Genomic DNA, 15,031 nt, shown 5'->3' on the forward strand with positions numbered 1-15,031 from the left:
GTTGGGTGTCTCTTTGCCAGGGGGAAGCTGGATGGCCCAGAACAAAGCCAAATGCAGGCTGACTGCAGCGTGGATGCAGAGTGGACGATCTGTACTCTGAAGCTTAGAACCTGTGCACCAAACTGAGGTGGGGGCATCTGGCCAAAGGAGAAAAGGTGGAGCAATGTGGATGGAAATCCAGAAGGATCTAACACGATGCATCTGATGATTCCACAGTCACGTCTGGCTGTATGAGGCATTTTCTCGCACAAGCAAAAAATCAGAGAAGAGATGCTGAGCTAAGCTTATAAGAATGGTAAAGAGGGGTCTATGTAAGACATATGAGTCAATTCTTGTAACTTGCATTTGCCTCATTTATAAAGGCAGGGACAGATGAGATCATTTTGGCGAGCTAGAATTTGTATTAAGTTCCAGTTGCTTTATTTTCTTTCATTTAAATATGCTTATTAGTAATATGTGTGTCAGAACAAAATAATTTTCTATCAGTCATTGGCAAACAGTGAATAATCCCATGTAAAATATGTTTGCATATTTTAGACAGTTGTAACAACTTCACTGAACTTGGTTTCTTCCTCTGAAATAGGCAGAACGTGCTTCTGTTGAATCCTTCATGCACTGCCTTTTAGCTGGATTCACCCTCAAGGAATTCTTGAAAGATAGGTGTTATTTCTCTCTTGTATATTGATCTGTCCTCTAGAAAAAAGAAACTTCCGTGTAAACTTAAAGCCTTCAAATCATCTATTGTTCATTTGTTACATATATTGAAAACCTACTATGTGGAAGGCACTGTCCTACTGTGCTGCGGGAGCCAGATAGGCACCCCTTGTCCTCGCGAGCGCACTTCCTAGTAGAAGTGGCCGAGATTAAAGAAAGGACTGCATGGTAGGCCTGTAATAAGAGCAGGAGATTAAAGAAAGGACTGCATAGTAGGCCTGTAACAGGAGCCTGGAAACAACATAGGGACAAGGTTTGGACAGTGATGGAGGGATGGCTAGTTTTGATCAAGCAGTTAAGGAAGGCCTCAATTTTGAGGGAAGTTGTGAGTGATGAAATGAAGGAGTGAGCCCCAAAAACTCCTTGGGAAAGAGCATTTATAGGTGAGGGAACAGTATTTTCAAAGACTCTGGAATGGAAGTTAACAGGCTCGAAGAACTCAAAGGAATGTGTGGCTGGATTGGAAGGATTCTGGGAGAGTGATGGAAGATGTGGTCATGGTGCATCCACGGTTCATGCCAGGGACTTGTAGGCCACAGCAAGGTCTTTGGACACAATCTGTGTGGGATGGTTGAGAAGCAGAAGAGCAAAAGGTCCAATTTGCATTTTAAAGGTAACCTGGAAAGCTGCGTGGGGAACAGAGTGTGGGTGTAAGAGTAGGAGCAGAGAGAGCAATTAAGAGATACTCGTAGCAACACGGGTGAGAGAGGGTGGCTCAGCCAGAGGGTAACAAACAGATTGTGAGAGATGGTCAGATTCAGAGGAGAGAAGGTATAGATGACAGGACCAGGTGATGGACTGGGCGTGGGGAAACAGGACTGGGCATCAAGTTGATGGGCCACAGTCTTCTTCAACTCAGTAGCTACACCACCATTCACCTAGGAACTCATTTTGATTCCTCTCTTGCAAAGACAGTGTCAGAGTTTGAAATGCTTAAGCAGAAAATGGGGAAGATGAAAGGGGACCACTCAGCTGCATTCCATTCTGGCAGTGATGAAAACCAGGTGGTCCTGGTTATGTGTGTTGCTCATTACTGCAAGGGTTTTATGCATAAGTAGCAAGCTTCAGCTTTTGCCCTGCTAGTCAACCTGCCCTAATCAAAGGCAGTCTCTGTTGGGTCTTAGCGCCTTCTGTTTGGCAATAATATGAGGAGAATTGAGCTGTTGCAGAGGAGCTTTTCCCAAAGTGCAGTCTTTAGGCCACGGCATCCGAATTACTCAGGATGACTTAGCATAGATTCCTGAGCCTTGCTGAGAACCTACTAATCCCTGGGGTTGGGTCCCAAGAGTCTGCATTATCCACATTTCCAGGTGATTCCCATGCAAATTAAAGGGTTTCTTTAACTTACGGTAAAAAAAACACATGACATAAAAATTTCCATCTTAACCACTTTTAAGTATACAGTTCATAATGTTAACTGCATTCACATTGTTGTGAAATAGCTCTCCAGAACTTTTTCATCTTGCAAATCTGGGGCTCTATACCAATTAAATAACGACACCCTTTTCCTCTCCTCTCAGCCCCTGATAGTACCATTCTCCTCTCTGTTTCTATGAATTTAACTACTTTATTTTTTTTTAATATTTAAAAAAATTTTTGGCCCTGCCACTTGGCTTGTAGGATCTTAGCTCCCTGACCAGGGAGCAAACCCGGGGCCCGGCAGTGAAAGCGCCAAGTCCTAACCACTGGACAGCCAGGGAAGTCCCTGAATTTGACTATTTTAGATACTTCATATAAGAGGAATCATACAGTATTTGTCTTTTTGTGACTGGCTTATTTCACTCAACATAATGTCTCCATGGTTCATCCATGTTGTAGTAAGTAGCAAGATTCCTATCTTTTTAAAACTGAATCATATTCCATTGTATGTATATATTCCATTTTGCTTATTGATTCATCCACCAGTGGGCACTTGGGTTTCTTCCACCTCTTGGCTATTATGAATGATGATGCTATGAATACAGGTGCACAAATAAAATTTTAAAAGCATTGTTCTCTAACATGAGAGAAACTTTCAGAAATGGAACTGCTCTATATCTTGATTGGGGTGATGGATATAAGCGTAGAACTAAATACACAGGCATATGTGCATGTACGCACACACAAATACAAATAAAAATCAGGAAATCTGAATAAGATCCAGGATTCTATTGACATCAGTGTTCTGCTTGCGATCCTGGACTATGGTTTTATAAGATGTTACCAATGGGGGAAGCTGGATAAAGGGTGCAGGGTATTTCTGTGTTATTTCTTATACCTTCAGGTAAACAAAAAATTATTTCAAAATAAGAAGTTTACTTTAAAAAGAGAGCATTGCTGTTACTGTCCTGGAGATTAGAGTGTGCCACCAAAAGGGGGGACCCAGTCTGGAAACGGAGGGTGATAAAGGTACGCCTGGGAGGGCAAGGAATCCTAGACATTGTTCCAAAGGAGAAAGTGGAACAGGAATTGAGGCCAACCCAGAGGGCTAAGTGGACCCAGGGACGTGCAGTCCAAAGCCCAGACAGCAGGACCAATATAGCAGCAATGGGGACCTGGATGTCTGAGGAGAGCCAGAAAAACAACAAGGTCATCTCACAGCTGAGTTCCCAGAGTGTGGGCCTGAGCTGGTCACTGACACCTTCCTCAGGTCACATTGGTTCTGAGTACAGGGTGGGAGAGAGAGAGGGAGGAGAAATCTGGCGCAGGCCCATGAACTTGGCTGAATCCATTCCTCACATGGAGATTGAACAGAGGTCTTGGCACCAAGAGGCTGGTGTATCTTCTTGATTCTAAATGAGCTTCAGTTTCCTACAGGCAGCTTCTGCAGCATATCAGCGACTTCCCTGAGATGCTTGAGCTTGTGAACCTTCATCAAGACCATAATGTTCTAAGGATATTTTTCTTGCTTCACAAAAAACTTAAAGGATGCTGGCAGCCACTATTTATTTAGCACTTGCTATGTGCCAGATGTTTTGCTAAATGCTTTACAAACGTCAAGTATTTTACCTCATGACAGCCCCATGAGACAAGTCCCATTCTCCCATTTTAAAGATGAAAAAGTTGAGATTCTAGGAAGGTAACTGAATAGGTTTAAAATCACAGAGTTGATAAGGGGTAAAATCAGGGCCTGGAGCCAAGTCTCCCTCAACCCAAAGTCCACGCTTGGAGTCTCAGCTCTTTGCTGGCTCTCAGAATTTATCAGTGAGATTAAAAGTGAAGCTTCAAAGAAGAAGCAGACATTGATAACAGTGATGGTTCAGAAAATAAAGCTGATGAGACCAAGTTCCATATTATAAAGTTCTGTCAAATGCATGAGACTCTTTTTTTATCCAAAATCAAAGACCTGTGAAGTTGGGAAAACCCAACCACCCTCTGTTTTCTACCATAATACTAATGATCTCTTATAAACCTAATGTTCCCCTGCTTCCCGTTAATCATCAATACTAAGAGATGCTAGATGTCCTAAAGTTTAACAGGTTCCCGTAACTCCCCATTTGTAATAAACTATAGCCAATATGTAGTCAATTTCAAAATAAATTTTATAGATTCTTTTTTAACTGTGAAATTAACACATACCCATTATAGGAAATCCAGAAAAGTGTAGAGAAGCCAAGTTAAAAAAAAAAAATTACCTGCAATAAAACCACTGTTAATATTTTAGTATAATTTTAATAGTGTAACGTCTTTGCCTATTTTTCAAAAATTTCATCATGTAGTACTACTTAGCAATTGGATTATTTAATTCATACAATGAACACCGTGCCATTAATATTTTTCCATTCCCTCAAGTATTTCTGCAATGTAGTATTCTTTGTGCAAATACCAAAATCTATTTCATCAATATCCAGGTAGAACATTCTGTTGTTTGTAATTTTTCCTATTTTTAAACAATATTGAAATGAGTATACATGTTACTAAACACCCCTTATTCCCTGGCACACACATATGACAAGTAAAATCACATGTTTTCAAGACGTGTGATGCATATTGACAAATGGCGTTTCAGAAAGATGTTTTAGTATCATCAGTAATGTATGAGATTTGGTTTTCTGACAAGTTTGTCAAATACTATTAGGCTTTTCTAATTATTTTGGCAATTATATAAGCAAAAAGCCATCTCATTTTAATGTTATAATATATTTATTGCTTTTTTCTTTTCTTGCTTTGCTAATTGTTTTTTTCCCTATTGATTTTTAACAGCTCTTTGTGTATTCAGGATAGTAGGCCTCTGTTTTACATGACGCAAATATTTTGCTTAGTTTTCTGTTTATTTATTGTATTGTAGTGATATAAAAAAACTTGCATTGAAGTAGTTTAACCTCTCAATAATGCACATAATAACTTGTGCCTTTAATACTGGTTTAGAAAGGCCTTCCCTGCTCTATTACATAAATATTCAAATATTCAAAAAAATAGCCTTTTTTCTTCCTAATACTTTAATCCATCTGGATTTATTAGGCTATAATTTAAGTTTTTATATTTCAACCTTAATTTTGAAGAAAATCATGTTTCATAAGACATTTTAATACTTATTTAACTAAATGACTTCAGATCTGTAAACTAAAAAAAAAAAAAAAAAGAAAGAAACGTATTTCATTGCTTTCTATTCCTCTGAATTTCACTTTAGGAAGGGAGAAGGGCAAGTGAAAATAAAATCACCCATAATTTTCTCCTACAGCTTTGTTTTTAGAAGTATTATATTTCTCATCTTTGCACGAAAATCCCCTTAACCCTTGTACATATCTTTAATGGATCTGGCATAATTCCAACATCCATGATTTATATAAATTCTACTTGAACCAATTAAAATTTTCAGCCTGTGTCCCCTCTTGGCGTAGAGGATATTCACTGGGACTTTACCCAGGCTGCTTCAATAAAATTATTTTGAATATCTGCATAGATTTCTTCCACATAATTAAAGTTACTTTCAAAACTTAAATAGAAAAATGCCCTCAAAGTCCAGCGTGGTTGTGAGCATACATTCATAAGAAAAAAAAAAGTGTTTTCATTATGTTTGGTGGAAAACATACTTTAAAAGTAAAATTTCACATTCACTAAAGAAATACTATGGCTCTAAGCAAAGCAAGCTTTTCAAAGAACATTTGATAATAGTATCAAGATCTTTAATTAATAATTTAACAAGTAGGAAACTTTTATCACCCCTTTGATCATTTTTTTGAGGGAGCTGTAAACACCACATCCAGTCCATAAAGGGGAAGATTACACACAGAGCTGTGTAAATGAAGGTGGAGGAATGTTAAAAAGGCTAAAAATATCTTTTCCCTGGGAACTCTCTAGGAGTTGGTCCATAATGAGATTCAACTTCGATAAATGAATAAAGCTGAGAAAAATAACTTGAATATGCAAATGATTGGTATCAAAGAGAAATCTAGATTACTGTAATAGGAAAGCAATTTTGAGGGGGTAATGGCTGACACAGAAGAATTGAATCGAGGGTACTGTATCCACATTTGCAAAAGTCTAAAGAAAGGTCTGTTGGGAGCGAACAAATGCCCAAGTCGCCAAACCTCATCTGATCTAACAAAGCTTTGTTTAGAATTTCCTATGTGTGTGCTACACACACTCGCTTATCTTTTTATTCCTTTAGCAAAGAGAAAAATGACATTCTAAACATCTTTGTTACATGCGCCAACTTAGATACGGAGAAGTGAAGTTCCTTAATAAGACAGGCTCACCGTGTGACCCAGTTAGCCTGGGACAGTCTTGATTTCCACCTGTTGTTGTGGCTTAATTGTTGATAGTACCTGCTTTCATTCTAAAAGTTGTTCCAGTTTGAACAATTAATGATGTGGCCACAGTATCAATTTTCTATTGCTGCTGTAACAAGTTACCACAACTGTAGCAATGCAAAACAACACAAATTTGTTATCACGTACTTCTATAGGTTTTGAGCCCAACATGGAACTCACAGGACCAAAACCACACGCCAGCAGGCCTGCATTCACTTCTGGAGGCTATAAAGCAGGCCTTGGCTTTTCTAGCTTTGGGTGGCTACTCACACTCGGCGCATGACCTCTTCCTCCACCTTCAAAGCCAGCAATGGCTGGTCAAGTACCTTCTCTCATCAAATCACCCAGACTTTCTTCTCTTCCCCTCTCTTAAGGACCCTCATAATTACATTGAACCCACCCAGACGATCCACACTGATCTCTCTATTTTTAGGTCAGCTGATCAGCAACCTTAATTCCCCTTTGCCAAGTAACCTTACATATCCATAGGTTCTAGGATTAGGACATAAAACTCTTTAGGAGGGTCATTATTCTGCCAACCACAGCCACTTTATAGGTAACAGAGCTGAAATTTGAAGGCAGGCTTTCTGATTCAAAGTCTAGTGTAATTTCAGTGATCGGTGAGGATGTCTTTGGTGGAAAACCCTTGTTTGGTCTTTATGAGATGTTGGTAGGTGGGGAGGGTGTGAGAATTGCAAACAAAAATTCAATAAAAGTATCTGTCAGCCTTCTTTACTCGAGGCACTTAATTTTGGAGATCATCTGTTATAAATAATCTCACAATAGCCTACTTGTGCAAAATCTCTGTGGGATTCTTCATCTCCATAGAATTTTTATGGAATTTTTTTTTCAAGCTATGAACATCTTTGAGGTTCTCAGGACATAGTTTCAACTGCCTTCCAGGAATATCATATCAAGTTTAGATTCCCCTAACATGGAACCTGGTGCTTATTTCACACACCTTCATAGTCATTGAGTCTCGTCTTTTCTTTATCCTTCTCCTCTATGGAGGCAAATGCTGGCATCTTATTTTTCATATGTGTTTCAAGATTTTGTGTAAATCTGTATGTCTGAACTTGTAGTCACATATAACTGGAGATGTCTAATATTTTTTAGACATTTGTATATCCCTAATTGAATGCAGTGAACTTCTAGTTAGCATTTTGCATTTCTAGCATTATAACTATTCTTATTATAAAAGATGGTATTTGGAATGAAAGGAACAAGGCCCATCTTTTTGACTTAGAAATTGGTTCAAGTAGAATTTCCTAAACAAGTATTTCAAAGCAGCATCCACGTTGGAAAACGTTTTAATGTCCCAAAGAGGTAACTTGGAGGGGCACCTACTCATTTGGGTAGGAGACATCATATCTGTGTTCAAAAGAGAAACTGAGTCACGTTATGTTAGAGTTATAGCTAATAAATTCTCTTCATTTTCTGTGATGTAAAAGCCTCTGGTTGAAAAGCATGTGAACACACACGCATTCCACTGATAACCAGTAGTTTAACTATATCATCTCAAATAAGTAATTTACTGTGTTGTGTATGTTTTACTTCATTTGAATATTTAGCCCAAAGCAGAATTATCAGAGTTCAAAAGGTCACTGAAGTGTTTTCTAAATTATTTTACTTCAAAATGACTCATGAGTCTATAGACTGTGTATCTCACACTTTGTTTCTTATCTGATTGATCCAGGTTTGACATCTGTTACTGGGGTCACATCTCGTAGAAAAAATATTGTGTTTTAAGAGCCAGTGTGTTCATTTTGGCCTTCACCCAAAAAACCTTGTAGCATGTTTTTCATCAGTTCATCCCTTTGGATCAGATCACAGTATCAAATTTTGTCTGACTAAGTTGTGTCTTTCATAAACAGAGCAAAGAGAATAAGCCAAATGAAGGGCAAGATGTTAATAGCTTGTTGTGACACCAAAGGCCAGTGTGCTTGTACGTGCTTTGTAATTTGGCTCGTTATGTTTGTGTTGCGTTGTTTTTTTAAGGGATTCTTTTCTACGCATGTGCACCGCCCATCTCCATTATTATGGTGCAGTAATTGGTTTGAAGAGTCATCAGTTTGCATGTTGTGACTTGATAGTTCCCACTTCTGGTGGAGACACCCCCAAAATATGGAAGGAGAATCGAGAACCTAGGAAGTGGGGTTCAGGAATGGTGGCCGAGGGGACCCAACGTGCTTCAGCTAGAGCTCCTCTGGCAGTGTAGCTTCCATTCTGACTCCTGTGGTTTTTCACCACCTCCTCCCCATTTCAGAGGTCAAGCTCCCTCTCACCCTACACACAGGACTCAGTGACCTGGTGTCCACCTACCATGGCCCCTGAAGTGGAGTGATTAGTTCACGTGGTACCTTCATGTGGTACCTTCATGTCTCCAGTGTTGCATAAAGTAATTTTGCCTTAAACAGATTAAGAGTGATTTGCATACCTTGTTCCCCTCCCCATTTTATTCACCTTGGTCATTTGAGAGCTACATTTATAAGAGGTCCAAGTCTTTTCTTTTCTTTTCAGAAAGTCTGTGACATTCCAGAAGGGAACATGTTGTAGTTAGGCTGATGCTATAGTATTTCCCAACTGTCACTTGTGGCAGGGTGTCACATTATACATAAAGGCTCATGGTGTGTTTTATTATGTATTTTCATATGTATTAGGAAAAATTTTAAATAAGCTCACCATACCCCTGAATTCATGGATAATTTTGCCTTGGAGGAAAAGTGAAACATAACAATCTATGTACAGCAAAACTATTAAGTAAATAACATAGTAAAGAGGAATTTTAAAAATGTAAGGGAGGTCCATGAAAGAGCATTTAGCAAACAAGGGCACAGTGGGGTCAGCACACATTTTCAAGTCAGATCTAAGTTTGGATCCAGCTGGATCACAAACTAGCTTTTAATCATAGACCAGGTCCTTAAATTTCTCTGAGTTTTGCTGCAGTGGGTATTTCTCCAGGTTGTTTTGAGCCAAATGAGGCAACACATAAAAAGCCCAGACATGTATTGGACACCAAATAAATGTTAGTTCCTTTCTTTCAAAAGGCAAGTAATCAGTTTAATGTACTTGGGTGTTGTTTACCGCTGTGGTTCTTGTTCACGAGTTAAGACTGCAGAGTCAACTGGCCTTCGGTCCATGGAGCCTGGGACTGACGGTCAGCTCCTGTGTGCCAGGAATGGAGAGACAGGACAGATGGCCAAAGCTGAGGCCAAAACTTTGGACTCCAGTCTCTTAAAGAGGGATTGCCTCTTCTGAGGAGGGCTCTATGCAGTCAGCGATGAGTCAGGTGCCTGCTGTGTGCCGGGCACTGAATCTCAGCCTTGGGGATTTGCTGTTGGGCACGAACACCCACCCCACCTCTGTCTTGATGGGGCCGGAGAGGCAGACATTAGTTGAATTGTCACACAAATAAATAAGCAATTACATGTTATGGAAAGTGTTATAAAGGGTACCAGTGCCATGGGAGTGTCAACCATGGACACCTGAGGTAGTCTGGAGCGGTAATGAAGGATCTTCTCTGCCAGTGATATCTGAGATCTGAAGGATGGATGGGGGCTGACCAGATGGCAGATGGGATGCTCATGTTGGCTAGGAGGGTTGCACAGGAAGGTACCTGTGCTGGGAAGGAATGGGCTGAGTTGGAAGAACTGAGGAGAGATTGGTGTAGCTGGATAATGAGAAATAGAGGGGCTCTCTTGTGATGTGAAATGAGTTTGGAGAAGTGGGCTGGGGCCAGGTGATAAAAGAGACGTCACAGTAAAGGAATGTGCTGTTATCGTAAGAGGAATGAGAAACGATTGAGAGGTGTCCATTCTGGGGTGACATAAATAAATAAAAATTTTGAAAAGACACCTTGGAAGCCTGTATTAGTCAGCCTTCTCCAGAGACACAGAAGCAGTGATTCTGTTAGAAGGAACTGACTCATACAATTATGGCGGCTGAGAAGTCCCAGGATCTGCCTGGGCCAGCTGGAGGCCCAGGGAACCTGGTGGTGTGATCCAGTACAAGTCCAAAGGCCTGAGAACCAGGGAGGCCGATGGTGTTTATTTCAGTCTGGGTCTGAAGGCCTGAGAAGCAAGACCATTGAGGGCAGCAAGGAATGGAGGCCCCTGCTCAGCACTCAGGTGGGAAGACGAGGGCGAATCCCTCCTTCCTCTGCATCTTGTTCCATTCAGGCCCTCAGTGGATTGGCTGGTGCCCACCCCCACTGGGGAGAGCCATCTACTTTACTGAGTCCACAGACTCCAATGTTAATCTCATCCAGACACACCCAGAAATAACGTTTAATTTGAGCACCCCATGGCCAGTCAAGTCGACACATAAAACTAACCATCACAAACCCCTTAGAGAATAGATGATGGCAGGCAATATTAGTAGCAGGGGCACCCATTAGGTGCCTGTTGCAGTGGCCCAGGTGGGAAGTGTCAGAAACTAATCTCTGGAGGTGATGATGGATTTGGAGAGAAGAGGGTGGATTTAAGACAAATTCAGGAGACAGAACAAGCAGTGTAGACCCGACTCGTTGATGGAGTGGCTGGGGATAGAAGGCCTCACTTGGGGAACAGGGTGGCTTCTGAGTTTCTGCTTTGATCCCTGGGAGAAGGACCACCCTCTGGGCAAAGTTTAGAGTGAAATGATTAACATGAGACTGGATTTATCGAACTTTCTAGTTGCTCAAAACTCCTTGCCTCCAGAGGGAGGAGATATGGGGATATATGTATACGTATAGCTGATTCACTTTGTTATAAAGCAGAAACTCACACACCATTGTAAAGCAGTTGTACTCCAATAAAGATGTTAAAAAAAAATCCTTGCCTCCAATAATGACATTTTGGAATATTTTGATTAAATTATTTAAATATAAAATAGTTCTGCCTTCTCTAGCAAAGGCTGAATGAAGCTGCCCTTTGAAAACTGGGCAGTAGGCAGTAGGAGTTGGGTTAAAATTCACACCCCAAACAGCCAAGGACCTGGCTTTATTTCAACCAAAGACACTACATATCTTGGATCTGAATCCTAATCCCCCACGTTCTACAAGACTTGGCTAGCGTCATAGGCCACAAGTAAGACAGAGGAACAGAATTCACATTTGCCAAATAGGCGGATCTATCAGAACTGGGTGGGACAGACTCTAGATCCAGCTCAACATGATGGAAAGACAGACACTAAGGAGATACAGTTGATCAGGATGAAGGCCAAGTCAAGTTCTTGGCAATTTTGGGAGGACAAAAGGCCAGACCTTCATTATTACCAGAAATTGCTCCCAAAGCTTGATTTTTATTTTCCTCGTTTAGCAGTATTCTCATAGTAGCTTTAAAAATCAGCGTAAAAGCTCATTCTCTGTAAGATCTCCTTTGTGTGCAGATGTTAAAAGGCTCTCCCTATTTAATTTCTTCTTAGCTAAGGTACTCATGCATTATTTTATCTACCCCAGAAATCAAAGTGTGTGTGTGTGTGTGTGTGTGTGTGTGTGAATTTGTTAGTGAAAGGATGAAGTAGTGTTAAAGAAAAAATGAAAAACAAATTCCTCTACCCATGTATACCTGGTTTCATGTTTGCTTACTACTTTCAAATTCTGTGCACATGTGTACATCACACATGTATAGTACACATGCTATTTTTTGTGTTTTCACACAGTATTCTAAGTAGATCAACAAAGTTGAATAATTATTTTATCTAATGGCTGTATTCTAGCATCTTGCTACAAACACATTCATTCAACTCGTCTCTTTTGCCCTGGACATGTAGTGGATGCCAGTGTAATTTCATTATCAGAAATAACACTGCAGAAAGTATTTCCATGTATGTAGTGCAGCCTGTCTCAAATAGAACCCAGAGTGGTATCCAAATGGAGCAAAGTATGTGAGTCCTTCATAGATTTGGTGAATTTTGCCATGCGACTTTCCAAAGGGTGAAAACAGTTTATAACAGATTCAGGTGGGGTATAACAAACGTGTTTCTCTTTTCTTTTCCTAATTAGGGCTAGTTTTGACAACAGTATTGATGATAACGACAGTAGCAACAGTAGCAGCAGCTAATATTCTTGAGATGAGTTACATAACAGGCATTATATAAAGTGATCTAGAAACATTGTTTATAACAGTTTAAAATGTAAACTCTGGAGACTGACTTCACAGGGCCAAATCCAGACTCCACCACCTAACCTCTAATTGGCTTCATTCCCTCCTCAGAAATGGTTCATAGGGTCACTGTGAATATCAAGTGAGTTAATATAGTAGAGAGCCTCGGTAAGCCCTGGATAATGTTGGTTACCATTATCCCTAATAATGAGTGTTTTATGAACCCATTTTACAGATGATAAAACTGAGAGATTAAGTGTATGAGTTGAGGTCACATGACTAGTGAGAAGTTGTGCTGGGATTCCAATTGCAGAGACCATTTCCGAAGGATTCCAGCTACAGAGACCTTTTCTGACAGAAATACTCAACAGGGTCCCAATGCAGGGACCACCACTGATATCCGAGAAGTGTCACTGTGGCCCCTGAGTTAAATCAAGGAAGTATCAGGCACAGAAATGAGAGCATAAAGTCTACATGGTTCACTGGAAAAGCCACGACATAATTCCTTGTTTCCATGCAACAGTAAAGCTGGGTTTTCTATGCTATTTTCTTCAGCCTTGAGATCTGAAGGTAGTTCCATATGGAATTGTGAAATCCCTGCTAGATTATAAAGGCCTGGTGGGCAGGAGTCCCAAGGTCTCATTCAGGACCCCTGCAAGCACCTTCCTTGCCTCAGGAAGGTTCTCTATAAATACTTACTGCCCTGAATTTCTCCCAAATATTACCATAAACACTTTCGGTTATTTCTTAATATACTCTGTTCATAACTGCTTAGTCAGTTCTTTTTATTAGCATAACATTCCTTTAAAGCATAATGATGTTGGAAAAACAGAAACAATGTAAGCATATTTTCTCAGCTGTGACTGATTGCTGGTGTTTAGTGTTTGCTTTTTTTTTTTTTTTTTTACTTCCTTTGCAGATTTGATGAATTAATTGTAAATTTCCCAAGTGGGACTTAACATGAACTGATCTTTGTCTTTTATTCTGTAATGTTTAGTTTCTATTCTAGTGCTGGTGACTATCCATTGAGACCAACGTTTGAACATTGCCAAGGGCTCATAAAATTGCTGATATAACCTACTTTCTTTCTCCAGAGAACCCGACTTCAATTTTCATAATGAATGAATGCCTTCTTTCTCCCCCAATCTCTTTCCTCCAATAGCTACTCGTGGAGACCATTGATGTCAACGGTAGAACTCTCGAGGGGCCGGTCCCTCTGGAAGTCATCGTGATTGATCAGAATGACAACAGACCGATCTTTCAGGAAGGGCCTTACATTGGCCACGTCATGGAGGGATCACCTACAGGTATGTTAGGTTGGCTTACCGTTTGCATAATGGCTTGGGAAGTGGCATCCTCTGATCTTTGGGGATTCTGGAGACCGTTTTATTGCCGCTCTGACTTATTGTTGGTATGCATCAACACTGACATATTATTTCCCTGGATAGCGGCAAGAGCTGGAAAGCTGCAACTCAGAACATGACTGGCGTGTTGCAAACTAGGAAAATGTCTTCCCTTGTGCCCAAAGGTGATCCTTCAAGGAGGACCGACATCTCAGTCTCCCATGTGTGGCTGATGTCAGACACCATGTAAATATCTAGCTCACCCTTGTGAGGGCCCAAGGCTGAGCTTGTGGCATAGTGGAACTTTGAAGAAAATTAAGGTCCCCACTGCAAGCTCCTCAGTTATTTCTCTTCATAAGTGCCTTTTTATAAGAACCATTTGGGGAAAATGGGTAGGACTTTTTTTTCCCTTTCCTTAGAAGACATGGATAGAGAAAACTTTTCTCTTCGGTCAAAGGGCCAAAAGCAAGCATTTTATTTCTCTCTCTGGCAATACATGTACCTAGTGTTACAGAAATCACTCAAGGTTACTATGGAACTCCTGGTATCTTTTCCCCATGTTTAACCTTTCTATCACAGAAGGTTTCAGAATTGAGAGCTCCCTTTTCTGGCCCATAGCTACTAATTAAAGCATTCCATGACCAGCAGCAGAAGTCACTCCTGAGTATAATGCTTGAGAAAGTGAAGAGCAAAGTAGAAAAATCCCTATTTTAAGGCTGGACTTTGATTTTAAGCTTTCAAATACATTTGAGTGAAAACATGCCACATGAAGAGTGTCAGTGTTGCTGTGTCTGCATTACGCCAAACAACTGCTGTAAGCAAAGGAGTCACTCCTCAGACCGATGGGAGATGGAAGCTCAGGGGCTGCTTTAGCTGGTTCTTTTTCCCCCTTTACTGAATGGATGGGATGTATCAATAGCATGTAGATACGGGAGGCTCCGGAAGCATTGTCATGGCAACCTGCCTGGACTACCAGGTGAATAATTGTATGCAAGGTGCCTAAAAGCTCCCTTCAGCTTCGAGGAGCTGGGCCTCTGTGCACTTCATCAGTTAGATCCCCAGGGGCAGAAGCACCCTCTCCCTTCCGGGTTTTGAATGCATTCTGTAAGAAGGAGAGGGCCTTATGGGCAGCGTCCTGGAGAGATGGAGAGCGGGCAGG

The 15,031-nt window shown here is 40.6% G+C and overlaps 1 protein-coding gene across 2 annotated transcripts in view; it reads left to right on the forward strand.

The window, feature by feature from the left end:
- Positions 1-15,031, forward strand: part of CDH13 (cadherin 13) — a 749,080-nt gene that overhangs the window by 365,693 nt on the left and 368,356 nt on the right. For both annotated transcript variants that reach the window (XM_022583077.3, XM_089902463.1), the window contains exon 5: positions 13,692-13,836. In XM_022583077.3, the coding sequence (XP_022438785.1) occupies positions 13,692-13,836 (145 nt within the window). The remainder of the gene's footprint in view (positions 1-13,691; positions 13,837-15,031) is intronic.

This window comes from Delphinapterus leucas, chromosome 20, assembly GCF_059928025.1.
Source record: "Delphinapterus leucas isolate spDelLeu-1000000601 "Yukka" chromosome 20, BTC_Dleu_Yukka2, whole genome shotgun sequence".
NCBI lineage: Eukaryota > Metazoa > Chordata > Mammalia > Artiodactyla > Monodontidae > Delphinapterus > Delphinapterus leucas.